General features: G+C 40.6%; 1 protein-coding gene across 3 annotated transcripts in view; it reads left to right on the top strand.

Annotated features, from left to right (window-relative positions):
- fam135b (family with sequence similarity 135 member B) overlaps nucleotides 1-15,812 on the top strand; it is an 81,868-nt gene that overhangs the window by 23,875 nt on the left and 42,181 nt on the right. For all 3 annotated transcript variants that reach the window (XR_014534386.1, XM_083546765.1, XM_083546766.1), the window contains 2 exons: nucleotides 4,477-4,616; nucleotides 12,185-12,255. Coding sequence is in view for 2 of the 3 variants with exons in the window: in XM_083546765.1 (XP_083402891.1) it covers nucleotides 4,477-4,616; nucleotides 12,185-12,255 (211 nt within the window). In the remaining variant the exon portion in view is untranslated. The remainder of the gene's footprint in view (nucleotides 1-4,476; nucleotides 4,617-12,184; nucleotides 12,256-15,812) is intronic.

Raw genomic sequence — 15,812 nt, 5'->3', positions numbered from 1 at the left:
CTCTCTCTCTCTCTCTCTCTCTCTCTCTCTCTCTCTGTCTTTAGTTTTATTCTCTCTCTGTTCAGAATGGTAATGTTTTTCCATGCACTCTGCTAGCATGCAGCTCGGCCAGCTGTAATCTTTCTGCCGTTAGCTCTCCTGCAGATCCAATCAGCATGTATGCACTTAATAAGGATTCAGCGAGCCGCCCAATAAAACAGTGTGCAGTCTTGCCTGGTTGTAAAGACATTTTCCAGTGAAATTGCACACTTTCCTCTTTGTTTCGAGGCCGTTTTAATAAAAACAGAAGTCCTGTGTAAATGAGCGTCTGGTCTCCACTGAGTGTGTCTGAATAAAATCTGATCATCGCTGTTTCACACACAGATCAGACACTGTCCTTCAACAACTGGGGCTACTACAGCCGACAAGTTACAACTGACTATTTAGTCTCACTCTGTACAATTAGTGATTGGAAGATCGGATGATTTTAGTGACTTGGTTCTTTGAATCTTGTTCATGATTAGTTTTTCGAGTCACTAAGTTAATTTCATTCCTTAAATCCTTGAATCAATTTTAATGTGTCAATGGAAGTTATGTGATAAAAGCACGAACGACTCAGATCAGAGGATTTGAGATGAACGACTCAATCCTGTTTCCTGTACATAACCTATAGAGATTTTGCGATGCTTTGCTCATACGCGTCCTAGTAGAAAATAAACGAATCTTTCTTCTGAGTCACATTAAAGACTCGTTCAAAATGAACGAATGGTTCATGAACGATGTATCACTAGGAACAATAGAAGTTTCTTTTCGGCTTCTCCCGTTAGGGGTCGCCACAGCGGATCCTCCGCACGTTTGATTTGGCACATGTTTTACGCTGGATGCCCTTCCTAACGCAACCCTCCCCAATTTATCCGGGCTTGGGACTGGCACTAAGAGTGGCTGGGGATGGTTTCCTGACCGGGAATCGAACCCGGGTCGCAGCGGTGGGAGCGCTGCATCTTAACCACTAGACCACCAGGGGACCCTAGGAACAATATGAGACTAAAAATGTCAATGCCAGACAGAAGATATTTATTTGAAGTATTTTAAGTATGTTTTTATGTATGTTCCAAAACATCAAGGATAAAACGAGTCGCATGCACTATATGGTTCCGAAAATACACTATACTGAGACTGACACAGGCCACACCTCCTTCACTGAGACTAACAGACACAGAGGCCACGCCTACTTCACTGAGACTAGTAGACACAGAGGCCATGCCTACTTTACTGAGACTACCAGACACAGAGGCCATGCCTCCTTCAATAAAACTGACAGATACAGAGGCCACGCCTACTTCACTGAGACTACCAGACACATAGGCCACGCCTACTTCACTGAGACTGACAGAAACAGAGGCCATGCCTCCTTCATTTGGACAGATAGATACAGAGGCCACGCCTTCTTTATTTGGACAGACAGATACAGAGGCCATGCCTCCTTTATTTTAACTAACAGATACAGAGGCCACGCCTCCTTCGATGAGACTGACAAGTTCAAAGGCCAAGTCTTATTCACTGAGACTGACAGGTTCAGACACCACACCTTTTTTACTGAGACTGACAAGTTCAGAGGCCCCACCTTCACTGAGACTGACAGGTACAGAGGCCACACCTCCTTCACTGAGACTGACAGGTACAGAGGCCACACCTCCTTTACTGAGACTGACAGGTACAGAGGCCACACCTCCTTCACTGAGACTGACAGGTACAGAGGCCACACCTCCTTCTCTGAGACTGACAGGTACAGAGGCTCCACCTTCACTGAGACTGACAGGTACAGAGGCCACACCTCCTTTTCTGAGACTGACAGGTACAGAGGCCACACCTCCTTCAGTGAGACTGACAGGTACAGAGGCCCCTCCTTCCCTAAAACTGACAGGTACAGAGGCCACACCTCCTTCACTAAAACTGACAGGTACAGAGGCCACACCTCCTTCGCTGAGACTGATTTTATAGATTTTTTCTATAATTATCTTTCAGAAATGTCTCACATGATTCCGTTCCCAAAAACCAGCATCTGCCTCCAATGGCATTGGATCATGACGACGTCCCGTCTGTCCTCTCTGAAGCGCAAACAAGTGGAATAATCAGATCAGAAATGTTTATATGATATTCCATATGTTATACGGAAGGGTGGAAGCTTTATGGTTATGCCAGTGGACTTTGGATCCGAAGAAAGTGAGTTCAAATCAAAGCCACACCAAGCTGCTACTCTTGGGCCCCTGAGCAAGGCCCTTAACCCCATACTAGCTGCTCAGCTGTGTGAATGAGATAAAAAAAATCGAATTCCATGTCTGCCGTAATACCTTTTTGTTAAAAACCCCACTTATTTTTCTCTCCGTTTTGGCTTTCTGTTCACGCCGAAGAGCCGGAAAATAGCTAAACTTCAGGTACCTGAGTGTTTTTAGACATTTCGAGAAGGAAAGTGTGGAGGAGGAGCTTATTGAAGATGAGATAAACCTTTATTTGTCCCAAAAATAAATAAATAAATAAATAAATAAATAAAACATTTTTGCCAAAAAAATGCAATACACTTTTTTATTTTATTGATTAAATTGAGAAACGCGATTTGTGCTGCGCATGCGCAAAATCTACAACTTCCTGTGATCGTCATCGTTTATTACAACAGTCAAGCGATATGGATATTCAGTGTTCCCTCGGAATTAGCGGAATTCCAAAAATCAAACCTTCGTAAACGTTCGGTCCCGCTGCGGATTCCCGCGACTTTTCTGAGCCGCAAATTATTGACTTTATACTCAATTCGATTGCATGTATTAGATTTATTTTATTCAATTTTTCTAGATTGTATTTTTCTCAATGCACTGTAAAGTGCACCTGTTACCATAGAAACAAAAAGGTGGTAGAACCAGGGCGTTAATGGTAAACCCGTCAGAGCCGCTGATCTAGAAAGAGACCTTTAACACCTTCTGACCAATCAGAATCCAGAATTTAAGGGTATAGAAGTCTTTATTTTAGAGGTCAATATTTTTTCCTCTTTACGGTTAGTATTAGTGTTGGGTCTTTATTTAGGTTTACATGATGGGATACTGAGAGAGAGAGAGAGAGAGAGAGAGAGAGAGAGAGAGAGAGAGAGAGAGAGAGAGAGAGAAGTTTTTGTCTTTTTGTCACTCCTCTCTTTAAAAGAAAAATCAGCAGTAAATCAGTGCATTTTTTTCCTTTCTCTCTCTCTCTCTCTCTCTCTCTCTCTCTCTCTCTCTCTCTCTCTCTCTCTCTCTCTCTCTCTCTCTCTCTCTCTTTCTCTCCCTCCCTCCCTCCCCATCAGCCTAATCTAATGCAGCACAGTAGCACAAACATCCCTGCTTTTCATTAAACAGCGATTTTTAGCTGCAGATGAACAATTCCTCCATCTGTGCGTGTGTGTGTGTGTGTGTGTGTGTGTGTGTGTGTGTGCGTGCGTGCGTGTGTGTGATTATGAAATGCAGTATATATATATATTAATCAGCACACAGTAATTGTGTAATACAGGATTAAGGAGTGATGTCATGCCGCAATCCAGTGAAGGGCAAAGTCTCAGCGGCACCTCTACTGGGGAACGAGTGCGAGCACATCCACGAGTTTTATACCGAGATAATTAATAAAATAAATTAAATTGTTAATTAATATCATTTTATAATTTAGAAAATTGTAAACATGGTAAATATGTGTATATAAAGTGTTAAGAAGGTTCTGATAGTGTGTGAGAAGGTTCTGGTAGTGTGTGAGAAGGTTCTGATAATGTGTGAGGAAGTTCTGGAGGTGTGTGAGAAAGTTCTGGCAGTGTGAGAAGGTTCTGGTAGTGTGTGAGAAAGTTCTGGTAGTGTGTGAGAAGGTTTTGGTAGTGTGTGAGAAAGTTCTGGTAGTGTGTGAGAAGGTTCTGGAAGTGTGTGCGAAAGTTTGTTAGAGTGTGTAGAAAGTTCTGGTAGTGTGTGAGAAAGTTCTGGTAGTGTGAGAAGGTTCTAGTAGTGTATGAGAAAGTTCTGGTAGTGTGTGAGAAGGTTCTGGTTGTGTGTGAGCAAGCTCTGGTAGTGTGTGAGAAGGTTCTAGTAGTGTGTGAGGAAGTTCTGAAGGTGTGTGAGAAAGTTCTGGCAGTGTGAGAAGGTTCTGGTGGTCTGTGAGAAAGTTCTGGCAGTGTGTGAGAAGGTTCTGGAAGTGTGTGAGAAAGTTCTGGAAGTGTCTGAGAAAGTTTGGTTCTGATCTTGTACATATTCACTTCTGATTCCTGGAACGGTTTCAGAAGGTAGTTAGCAAACAGAGCGTTAAATACGTACTAGAATACTAGAGACGTGCATGAATGAAGTTCTCTCTCACTTCTACATCTCCATTTATTCTTAAACACAGCACTAAAGTTATAAAAACACAATCCTAGACTCTGTCAGACAAACAAAAGTCTTCAATGGAGCTGTATTCATATTTCTACATGCTGACTCATCGCCTTTATCTCTCTTTTTGTAGGCGAGTGCAGTTTCACCAAGGCTGGAGTGCATGATGGGGTTGTGTTCGGTCGGATATTCCAGATTCTCTACAGGAACGAGGAGGTATCGCTGGAGGACCGTGCCATCTTTCGAGTCCACCTGCTGCTGGATGGAGAGAGAGTGAGTCTCACTGATCTCAAATCAGCCTCAAGGTCAAAGACCAGTTAAACCCACTTTAGATCAGTTACAGCAACCTCAAACCAGCCTCAATGATCTCACTGGGCTCAGATCAATTTCATTAACTGTCTCACTGGCTTTAGATCAGCCTTACTAAGAGTCTTACTGGTCTCAGATCAGCCTAACTGAGAGTCTCACTGGTCTCAGATCAGTCTTAATGAAAGTCTTAGATCAGCCTTACTGAGAGTTTCACTGGTCTCAGATCAGTTTTACTGGGAGTCTCAGATCGGCCTTACTAAGAGTCTTACTGGTCTCAGATCAGCCTTACTGAGAGGCTCGCTGGTCTCAGATCAGCCTTACTGAAAGTCTTACTGGTCTCAGATCAGACTTACTGAGAGTTTCACTGGTCTCAAATCAGTCTTACCGAGAGTCTCACTGGTCTCAGATCAGTTTTACTAAGAGTCTCACTGGTTTAAGATCAGCCTTACTGTGAGTCTTACTTGTCTCAGATCAGTTTCACTGAGTCTCACTGGTCTCAGATCAGCCTTACTGAAAGTATTACTGGTCTCAGATCAGTTTTACTGAGAGTCTCACTGGTCTCAGATTAGTCTTACTGAGAATCTCACTGGTCTCAGATCAGCCTAACTGAAAGTCTTACTGGTCTCAGATCAGCCTTACTGAAAGTCTCACTGGTCTCAGATCAGCTCTACTGACCTTTTACTTTATCAGGCTTAGATAAATGATCACACTAATACATTCCTTTTAAAAATGCACATTTTCTCTTGATTTTGGCCTCCTGTATACACACTGAGACGGCATTGTCAGTCAACAATGCAGTGTTGACTGAAAAAATGGAGGCTTTCAAGAATTATGACACATTTTTAGTCATTGCTGCAACGTTTCAAAGAGCCAGGAAGTACATAAATGGCAGACGGAAACGAACCAAAGGTTTTGCTCATGAGCAGCACAGGATCATAAGCGTTTTTTCAGACATTTCCGTGAGGATGAGCAACTTTTGGGAAATGATTAAAAACAAAAGAGTGGAAAACACTGTTCTTACATTAATCCTGATTAGTGCAGACGTAGCTTTAGGGATATTCTCACTGTTCACATATTAGATCTATTTATATTAATCAGTCTTACAGACCTCAGATCTGCTTTATTCATTGTCTTTGGAGATCAGATCAAGGACCAGTCTTGGTGACCTGATATTATCCACACAAAACTCAAAGAACAGCCTTATTCATTGACCTTATATCTACCTCAGATCTTAAAGATTACTCACTGACATCACAAATCATGTCATAACTGGATCAATACCATCCTCAAAGCATGAGAGATCAACTTCACTGGACTGGGAAAACCTTAAAGACCTCACAGATCATTAGATCAGATTTAATAACCATACATCAATTTCACAGACAATAAGATCAGACTTGCTATGCTTTGATCAGCCTTACAGATCATAAGATCTGATCTAAAAATCTTGGATCAGCTTCACAGACCATAAGATCGGATCTAATAATCTTTGATTAGCTTCAAAGACCATAAAATCAGATCTAATAATCTTATATCAGTTTCACAGTCCATGAAATCGGATTTAATAACCTTAGATCAGCTTCACCGACCATAAAATCAGATCTAATAACCTTAGATCAGCTTCACAGACCATATCAGATCTAATGATCTTAGATCAGCTTCAAAGACCATAATATCAGATCTAATAATCTTTAATCAGCTTCAAAGACCATACGATCAGATCTAATAACCTTAGATCAGCTTCACAGATCATAAGATCAGATGTAATAACCTTAGATCAGTTACACAGACCATAAGATTGGATCTAATAATCTTGGATCAGCTGTACAAACCATAAGATCAGATCTAATAACCTTAGAACAGCTTCACAGACCATAAGATCGGACTTACTAATCTTAAATCAACCCCATATATTGAAAGATCAGATCTTACAGTAGCCTTAATTTAGCCTCACAGACCATAAGATCAGATCTAATAACCTCAGATAGCCTCACCGACTACAAGATCAGACTTTCTAACCTTAGGTTATCCTCACAAACCATAATATCAGACTCACTTACTTTTAATCAACCTCACAGACAACAAGATCAGACTTACTAATCTTGAATCAGCCCCACAAACTGTTAGATCAGACTTTCTAATCTTAGATTAGCCCAAAGACTATAAAATCGGACTAACTAACCCTTAGATCAGCCTCACAGTCCTCAGATCTGATTGAAGACAGGGATATAAAAGGCTTCTATCCATTTTAGATAATGAAATGCTGTCAGTGTGATATGAAAAAAATATTCTCAATCATTCTGCTATTTTCTAGTGCTTATAGCTTTTGGAAATTCTAGAAACCTTGTACATCGAGAGCATTTTCGGTCAGCGATATAAAAAAAACATCAAAAAGCATGAAAGTTTATGTCGAATTCAGACACCTACACCTACGTGTCACCCGTCAGCCGAATCAGAACAGCGCCCCAGAGCACCGCCTGCTACTTGCCTTATTTTAGATCTTATTAGTGTAAGAAAACTGAAGACACCTGAAAGAATGAACCTCATGACACCTTCTCTAATTTTAGACATGCCAGCTCTGAGTGTAGCGAGTAGAAAGAGGGAGGGAATAATGAGAATGGTGACTGTTTCAATCAGATAAGCCTTCACACTCGTTCTCCAAACTCTCTCGCTTTTCTTCTTTCTCTCAACCAAAAATAACTTTCCTTATTTTCCTAGAATGACTGTTAATCAATATGTGCATCAGTAATTGGGTGGTGGGGCTGGATCAGGTGTGTGTGTGTGTACTGTATGTGTTCAAGGCTTTAAATGCAACTTTTTCTTATTGAAATCTCATAACTTTCTAAAGTCACTGTGTTTAAGGTCCATGAACTTACTTAGCAACTCAAGAACTTTAAGAATGGATTTGGACTGGAATTAATATCAGTCTTCTGCAATGTGTTCAGGACCACAGTTTGTACGAACAGTTCCGAATTTAAGCACCTTTCTTTGGACAGCGCCTCAACAATGATGAAACTATAAGAAATGGACATTCGGTGATGAATCTGGTTCCTCTCAAAGTTTCTTCTGCATGAAGTCTCAAGGAGTTTTTTTCTTTAGGTATAGGGATAAACTTACAATTATATGGAACAAACTTACACGCACTAAATTTACACGTTTTTTACGCAACTTTATACATGCTTAATAGATAGATAGATAGATAGATAGATAGATAGATAGATAGATAGATAGATAGATAGATAGATAGATAGATAGATAGATAGATAGATAGGTAGATTGTAAAAACACAAATAAAATAGTGCAGATGTATGTAAAGCACAATATGTGTAGAAGATAAGGGGTATAAAAAATACAATATGCAATATGTACATTGTATGTATGATTGTACAAAAGCTTTATACAGTGTTTATACAGTGATGTATCGGTCTAGTGTAGAGTTCAGTAGTGTGATGGTGGATAAAAACAGCCGACTCTGAACCTGCTGGTTCTATTTGTTGGTTGTAAGGTTGTTTTTTTGTGGTAGCTTTGTGGCTGAGGTTCTGGTTTAATCGGAAGGTTGGGGATTCAAGCCCTGGTAACGCCAAGCTACTACACTTGGGGCCCTTGAGCAAGGCCCTTTACCCTCTTTGCTCCAGGTGGCACTGTATCATGGCTGACCCTGTATTCTTGCCCAAGCTTTCTATTCCGATTTGGCAGATATCCAGAGAGACTTACAATGATCTTATTTATACAACTGAGCAGGTGAGAGTCAAAGGCCTATCAATGACAAATTAGTGGTGCTTGAATTTGAACTCACAACCTTCTGATCAGACACCAAGCTTAACCAATAAGCTACCTTCCACATTATTGCTCATTTAACACAAAATTGGAAAGAGAATATATAACAATGGTTTTTATCAATTTCTTTTATATACAACCTCTTAAATATGTTACTGAGGAAAATGGAACTTACAGGTAGCTCATTTTGCTAATCTGCCAATGAAGCCAAAATAAAACTGTTTATCAAATATCTAATATTCAAGCTACTATTTATGATTTTTTTTGTGTTGTTGAACAACTTTGCTGTTTTCATTGGGAAAAAAAGAAAGCCAGGCCACACCCATAAACCACACAGATAACAGATCTTCAGTCAGTTGTTACACCAGCGGTTATCTGGTAATTGGATTCGATCGGATGTTTATGTTTAGCTGTTCAGCAAAGTCTTGATTGAAGAACATTGATTATAAAGCTGATGAGCATTTCGGTGGTGGATGTTGGTCCTCCCATTATTTTTATTTTTTTATTTTATTTATCCTTTATTTAACCAGGAGAAGCCCATTGAGATTAAAAATCTCTTTTGCAAGGGAGACCTGGCCAAGATAGGCAGCTGAATTACATCACATCATTACATACGTACAAAGACACACAAAAAACATGAAAATAAAGACAAATAAATTAATAGAAACAGTTTGAAAGCCAATTATGCACTTACAATGAAGTCTCAATTAAAAACATTGACATGTGAGGGAGTCCAACTCAAAAGATCTCATTCTTAACCTAAAAACACTCAAAGGAATCAATTTACTAAGTTTTAAGTTGTTCTGCAGCAAATTCCATGTAAAGGGAGCAGAATAAACAAAGGCCCTTTTACCCAGCTCAGTACTGACATGTGGGACAGAAAACAAGACAACAGCCTGAGAACGGAGAGAGTAATGACCAGCACTTTTTTTCATAAGAAGTGAACATAAATAGGATGGAAGCACACCAAGAATAGCCTTATATATAAATGTGTACCAATGACAAAGCCTCCGTGTGGCCAGAGCAGACCACCCTACACGAGAGTACAGCTCACAGTGGTGGCTGCGAGCTTTACAATTAGTGATAAATCTCAGCGATGCATGATAGGCTGCGTCAATCATTTGAAGGCATTGAGCAGATGAATGCATATATAATATATCATCATAGTCCAGCACAGATAAAAAAGTGGATGCCACTAACCGTTTTTTGACATTAAAAGAAAAACACAGCTTATTTCGAAAGTAAAAACCCAATTTTAGCCTCAGCTTTCTCACTAGACAGTGAACATGAGGCTTAAATGATAGGCAATCATCAATAACAATACCAAGATACTTATAAGTTGTAACAGTCTGTATTTCACGTCCGTCAAGAGTAATCACTGAGGGAACATTCAGTGGTCTATTCCGAGGGCCCGTGAAGATCATACATTTGGTTTTTTCTGCATTGAGCACAAGTTTCAGCTGTAGCAACGTGTTTTGGACCACAGTGAAGGCATTCTGTAAATGTGCAATGGCTTGTTTAAGAGAGGGTGCACAACAGTAAATAACTGTGTCATCTGCATAAAAATGAAAGTTTGCATCAAACTGTCTATCAAATATCTAATATTCAAGCTACTATTTATGATTTTTTTGTGTTGTTGAACAACTTTGCTGTTTTCATTGGGAAAAAAAGAAAGCCAGGCCACACCCATAAACCACACAGATAACAGATCTTCAGTCAGTTGTTACACCAGCGGTTATCTGGTAATTGGATTCGATCGGATGTTTATGTTTAGCTGTTCAGCAAAGTCTTGATTGAAGAACATTGATTATAAAGCTGATGAGCATTTCGGTGGTGGATGTTGGTCCTCCCATTAATGACCTATTGATATTCAAGGATCGGAATGACAGTGACTGACAGCCAGGGGAGGTTCTAGACAAGTGTGATATTAAGCACAGGACTTTAACTTGATCAGTCAGGTGAGTGTTAGGGGGAGGGGAGTGAAAGTTATGTGGGGAAAATGCAGTATGTGGAAGGTGGTACCCTGTTGGTTAAAGCATTTGACTTTTGAATTGAAGATGATGGGATCTAATCCCAGCACTGCCACTGGTGGTCCCTTGAGCAATGCCCTTAATGCTCAACTGTAAGTCGCCTAAGCCCTAATGCTAAGGAAGCACTCTGTGTACTCTCCGGGACCATTAGTGAACTGCAGAACACACACCCTGACGGATTTTTTTATTGTCGCCGGAGATTTCAACCAACACGTCAACAGTGACTATCTACATCGACAAGTGCATTGATGACGTGACTTCAAGACTATCACCACACACTGGTGTAGAGCCAACAACCTGTCTCTGAAAGTTGACCAAACTAAAGAGATGGGTTTTGACTTCAGGACAACACAGAGGACCCTTCTCCACTGATCATCAATGGATCTACCAAATTCCTTGGTGTTCATCTGGCAGAGAACTTCACTTAGTCGCTCAACACCAGCTCCATCACTAAGAAAACCCAGCAGCATCTTCTTCCTGAGATGGCTGAGAAAAGCCCATTTTCCTTCCTCCATCCTGACCACATTCTACAGAGGGACTATTGAGAGCATCCTGAGCTGCTGCATCACTTCCTGGTTTGGGAACTGCCCCGTCTCGGATCGAAAGACCCTACAGAGGATAGTGAGGACAGCTGAGAAGATCATCGGAGTCTCTGTCCCCTTTATTAGGGACATTTACACCACACACTGCATCCACAAAGCCAACAGCATTATGGACGAACCCCATACACCCCTCACACACACAGACTGTGTAAGAGTTTCTTTCCTTAAGTCATCAGGCTTCTCAACACAGAACTGAACTGAAAATCACACACACACTCACGCCCAACTGTGTTACTGATCTGTACAACCTGGACTCAACTCACACTCGTATTCACTTCACAAATCCATGTCTTCAGCACCACCCATATTATATTACCTCAGTATTACAAACTGTTTGCATGCTGTTTTGCACAAAACCTTTTGTTTACATTTTATTAAATTGCAAGGTACACTCCTGTACTCAATTCTCTCCACACACTGCACTGTGTAATATACAGTAGGTTAACTGGCGGCTCTATTTTGTGTATTTGTCCTTCACTGTCTTGTGTTGTCTTTTCACCGTCTGTCTTGCACTGTTTGCACCAGGTTGCAGACGATGCACTTTATGTGGTGAGGACACTTTCTAGTCCTTAACTCTGTGTTTTCTGTTTTGTAGCTTTACGTTGTTTTTGTGTAGCACCAGGGTTCTGGAGGAACATTGTCTCATTTCACTGTGTACTGCGTCAGATATATGTGGATGGAATAACAAAAAAAACTTCTTGACTTGACTTGACTCTGGATAAAGGTGCCTGCAAAATGGCATAAATGTACATAAATAAATATGTAAATGGATAAAAGCAGTCATTGTTTAGATCAGATAGCGTTTCCTGAATGAAGTAATGTCAGGATAATATTACGACCCGATGATGGCACACCATTTTTTTTTTGCATTTTCCATATACAAAAGTTCTCCAAAGTTCACATTAGCATATCAGACAATACCAGGTCTTGTCTCACATCTGCCCCCTGCTTGCCTAATCGCCAGTGCAGCACACTTCCTCCTGGTGAACTTTTACAGGCTAACATGCAATACGTGTTGACATTTTGACATTAGCACTCGGTGTAAAGTGAAGACGTTGTACACAGTTGGACAGCTGTGAGTTTGATTGATAACTGGCTGTTTGTGTTTGTTTTTTTCTTCCAGGTGGAGGAAGCATTGAATGAAGTGGATTTTCAACTGAAGCTCGACCTGCACTTCACTGATGTGGAGCAACAGTATGTTCTGCCATTTTTACTACACTTTCCTCTCCTATGTGTTTTAAGCTTTTAGACTCTGACACATTTTACACTGCAAGCAGGATATTGATTAAAATGGAAAAGATAAAATAAAGAAATTATTTATTTTGAACTTGCTAGTGATGTCTACTCTAAATGCTATTATGGTATTCTTTTTGTTAGAACAAGGCTGTAAAGGCTGTAGAAATTGAGTCAATCAAAAGCAAATTTCACACTCTGCACTGCAGATTTTACACTCCAGATTTTACACTTCATACTCCAATTTTTTCTTCTTCACAATTTACATTCTGCACAGTAAACTTTACACTCCACACTATACACTTTACACTCCACACTGCAGTCATTACATTACCCACTCCACACTTTAAACTTCACATTGCAAACTTTACATTCCATACTCCAGATTTACACTCCAGACTCCACAATCCACACTGCAGACTTTACATTCCACATTCCAGATTTTACATTTCAGATTTTATACTCCACAATCAACACTCCGGATTTTACACTTCACACTGCAGACGTTACATTCGACAATATACACTTTACACTCCACACTGTAGACATTACATTACACACCCCAGAGTTTACACTCCACACTGCAGACTTATCTTTTCATGATTCAAATTCTACACCGTTAACAATCCATTTTAGACTTTAGGCTCCATGTCTAGTATTTACATTTCACACTCCAGAACATAACACTCCACACTTAACATTCCACACTCCGAGCTTTACACTTAATCTCCACACTTTACACTCCAATTTAATTCAACGTATCTTTACTCCACACTTGACACACCAGTCTTCACAATATACACTAAACTTTACACTCCACACATATGACTTTACAAACCACACCCCATACTTTACACTTCACACTGCATACTTGACACACCACACTGCAGACTTCACACTTTACACTATAGACTTTACACTTCATAATCCATATTTTACACTTCACACTCCATACTTTACACACCACACATCAGACTTTACACCCCACACTGCAGACTTCACACATCACACTGCATACTTTACACGTCATAATCCATACTTTACACTTCACACCCCATACTTCACACACTACACTGCAGATTTTACATATTACACTGCAGACTTTACACTTCACACTCCATACTTTACACCACACTACATACTTTACACTCCACACTGCAGACTTCACACATCACACTGCATACTTTACACGTCATAATCCATACTTTACACTTCACACTCCATACTTTACACACACACCACACTGCAGACTTTACATATTACACTGCAGACTTTACACTTCACACGCCATACTTTACACACCACACTGCAGACTTTACATATTGCACTGCAGACTTTACACTTCACACGCCATACATTACACACCACACTGCAGACTTTACACTTCACACTGCAGACTTTACACTTCACACTGCAGAACTTGAAAGTCATCAGCATTTACTTTTCACATTACAGACTCTTTATATTATAAATCAGTATTAACTGTAGAAACGGATGTAGCTTTGAGGTTCACACAGAGGAGATGATGAATTCTGAGTGTGGATCCAAAACTGCTTCAGTCTTTAACTTCCTCTTCCTCCACACACAGCCGTCTTTTCCTTTCTCACTTTCTTTCTCTCAGCTAATGAGTTTTATTCAGGGTTGAGGGATTATGGGAGCCTGGGGCAGGGTGACTTCCGAGTAATGAACCGTATCTCAAACACACACACACACACACACACACACACACACACACACACACACACACACACACACACACACAGTTGGTAAGTGAATGAACTGGGCTAATTTTCACAGCTAATTTTGCAAACTTGCACAATGTCTAGAAAAGCACAGAGAAACACACACACACACACACACACACACACACACACACACACACACACACACACACACACGCGTGTATTTATTACTTTCTCTCTCTCTCTCTCTCTCTCTCTCTCTCTCTCTCTCTCTCTCTCTCTCTCTCTCTCTTTCTCATTCTCTTCCTCTAACTCTTTCTCCCTCTTTCCATTCACTCTCTTCTATCCCCCCTCTTTTATATTCTCTTTCTTTCTATCTATTGCATTTCCACTTACTCTCTCTCTCTCTCTCTCTCTCTCTCTCTCTCTCTCTCTCTCTCTCTCTCTCTCTCTCTCACACACACACACACACACACACACACACACACACACACACACACACACACACACACACACACACACACAGGCACAGAGAAAGGTGATCGGTTGTGGTTGGAGCAGTCACAGATGGGTGCCTATTAAACAGTTTAACACACAGTTTTATCAGTTCAGACAGACCACAAATTGGGCCACGTGTCGGATAAAACGTGAGCTGCGATCGTTTTACACTCCAGCGTCGAGAAAGCGCTGAAACAGCAGCTTGTTTTTTTTTTTTTTTTTTTTTTTGTCCCGCGGCTACATCTGCGTTCACTTCCACCAAAAAAAACACACCCTGTAAACATTTCACAGAGCAGCGACGCTGCTGCTATTATCTCAAATCTTTTGCTAACGATGTACTAAAAGCAGGCCTGCGTTTGTCTCCGCGAGCAGACGCTAATTCAAACCGAACGCTTTGAGGAACGTCTGTGAGACATCTGTAATTCCACGAATACGCTATCGATTGCACGTTTAATCGCCTAATCAGTAGCGCGGACACGTCTGATTCACCGCCGCGAAGCCGAGAGGGGATTAAATACGAGACGGAGCTGTTAGGTGCACGAACCGATCGTTCAGTTCCTGGTTTGATTTGACCTTAAAATACACACTAATCAGAAGCTGTAATGCATAAACACTGCATGGGAAAGAAACATGTGGAAATACTGTGTTTTATGGTTTTTGAGAGACGTGCGCATGTTCCTTTTGTTTCCATGCAAAAAAAACCTCAGTATGAAAATTGACTTTGAGCGAACAAATTTAGAAAAATCTTATCTAAACAAAGTGTTCAACTTTATTTTCAGTGAAAGATCCTCCATTAGCATGAAGAGCAGCTTCACACACAATTTGCATTCGGACAGTTTGTTTCTCTAAACGTTCCGCTGAAATACTTTGTCTTGTAAAACTCGCCAAAGATGTTCTTCAATAGATGGAGATTTCTTGTTCATCCCAGAGCGGTTCAATAGGATTTGGGTGCGGTGACTGGGCAGGTTGTTTCATGATAGACATCACTATTGATAGCAAACGATCACAAATATTGAGCTATTTTATGAGTTGCTCAGTAGCTGCTGGTTCCATAATCTTAAGACTGTAGAAAGAACATTACTCATAATCTTACACTCCAGTGCTCATGTTAGTTCTCACTCTCCAGTGTTTTGTAGTGTTTAAAGACTATAATCACACTCTTGATGTCACCCAAATGAGGATGGGTTCCCCTTTTGAGTCTGGTTTTCCTCAAGGTTTCTTCCTCATAACATCTAAAGGAGTTTTTTCCTTCACCACAGTCTCCACGGCTGCTCATCAGGGATACACACACATTGTTCACCTTCACTGTTAAAATCTGTGAAGCTGCTTCGAGACAAT

This window comes from Silurus aristotelis, assembly GCF_946808225.1.
Source record: "Silurus aristotelis genome assembly, chromosome: 7".
NCBI classification, from domain to species: Eukaryota; Metazoa; Chordata; class Actinopteri; order Siluriformes; family Siluridae; genus Silurus; species Silurus aristotelis.
Note: the sequence above shows the minus strand (reverse complement) of the source record. Positions and strands in the feature narration are given on the sequence as shown.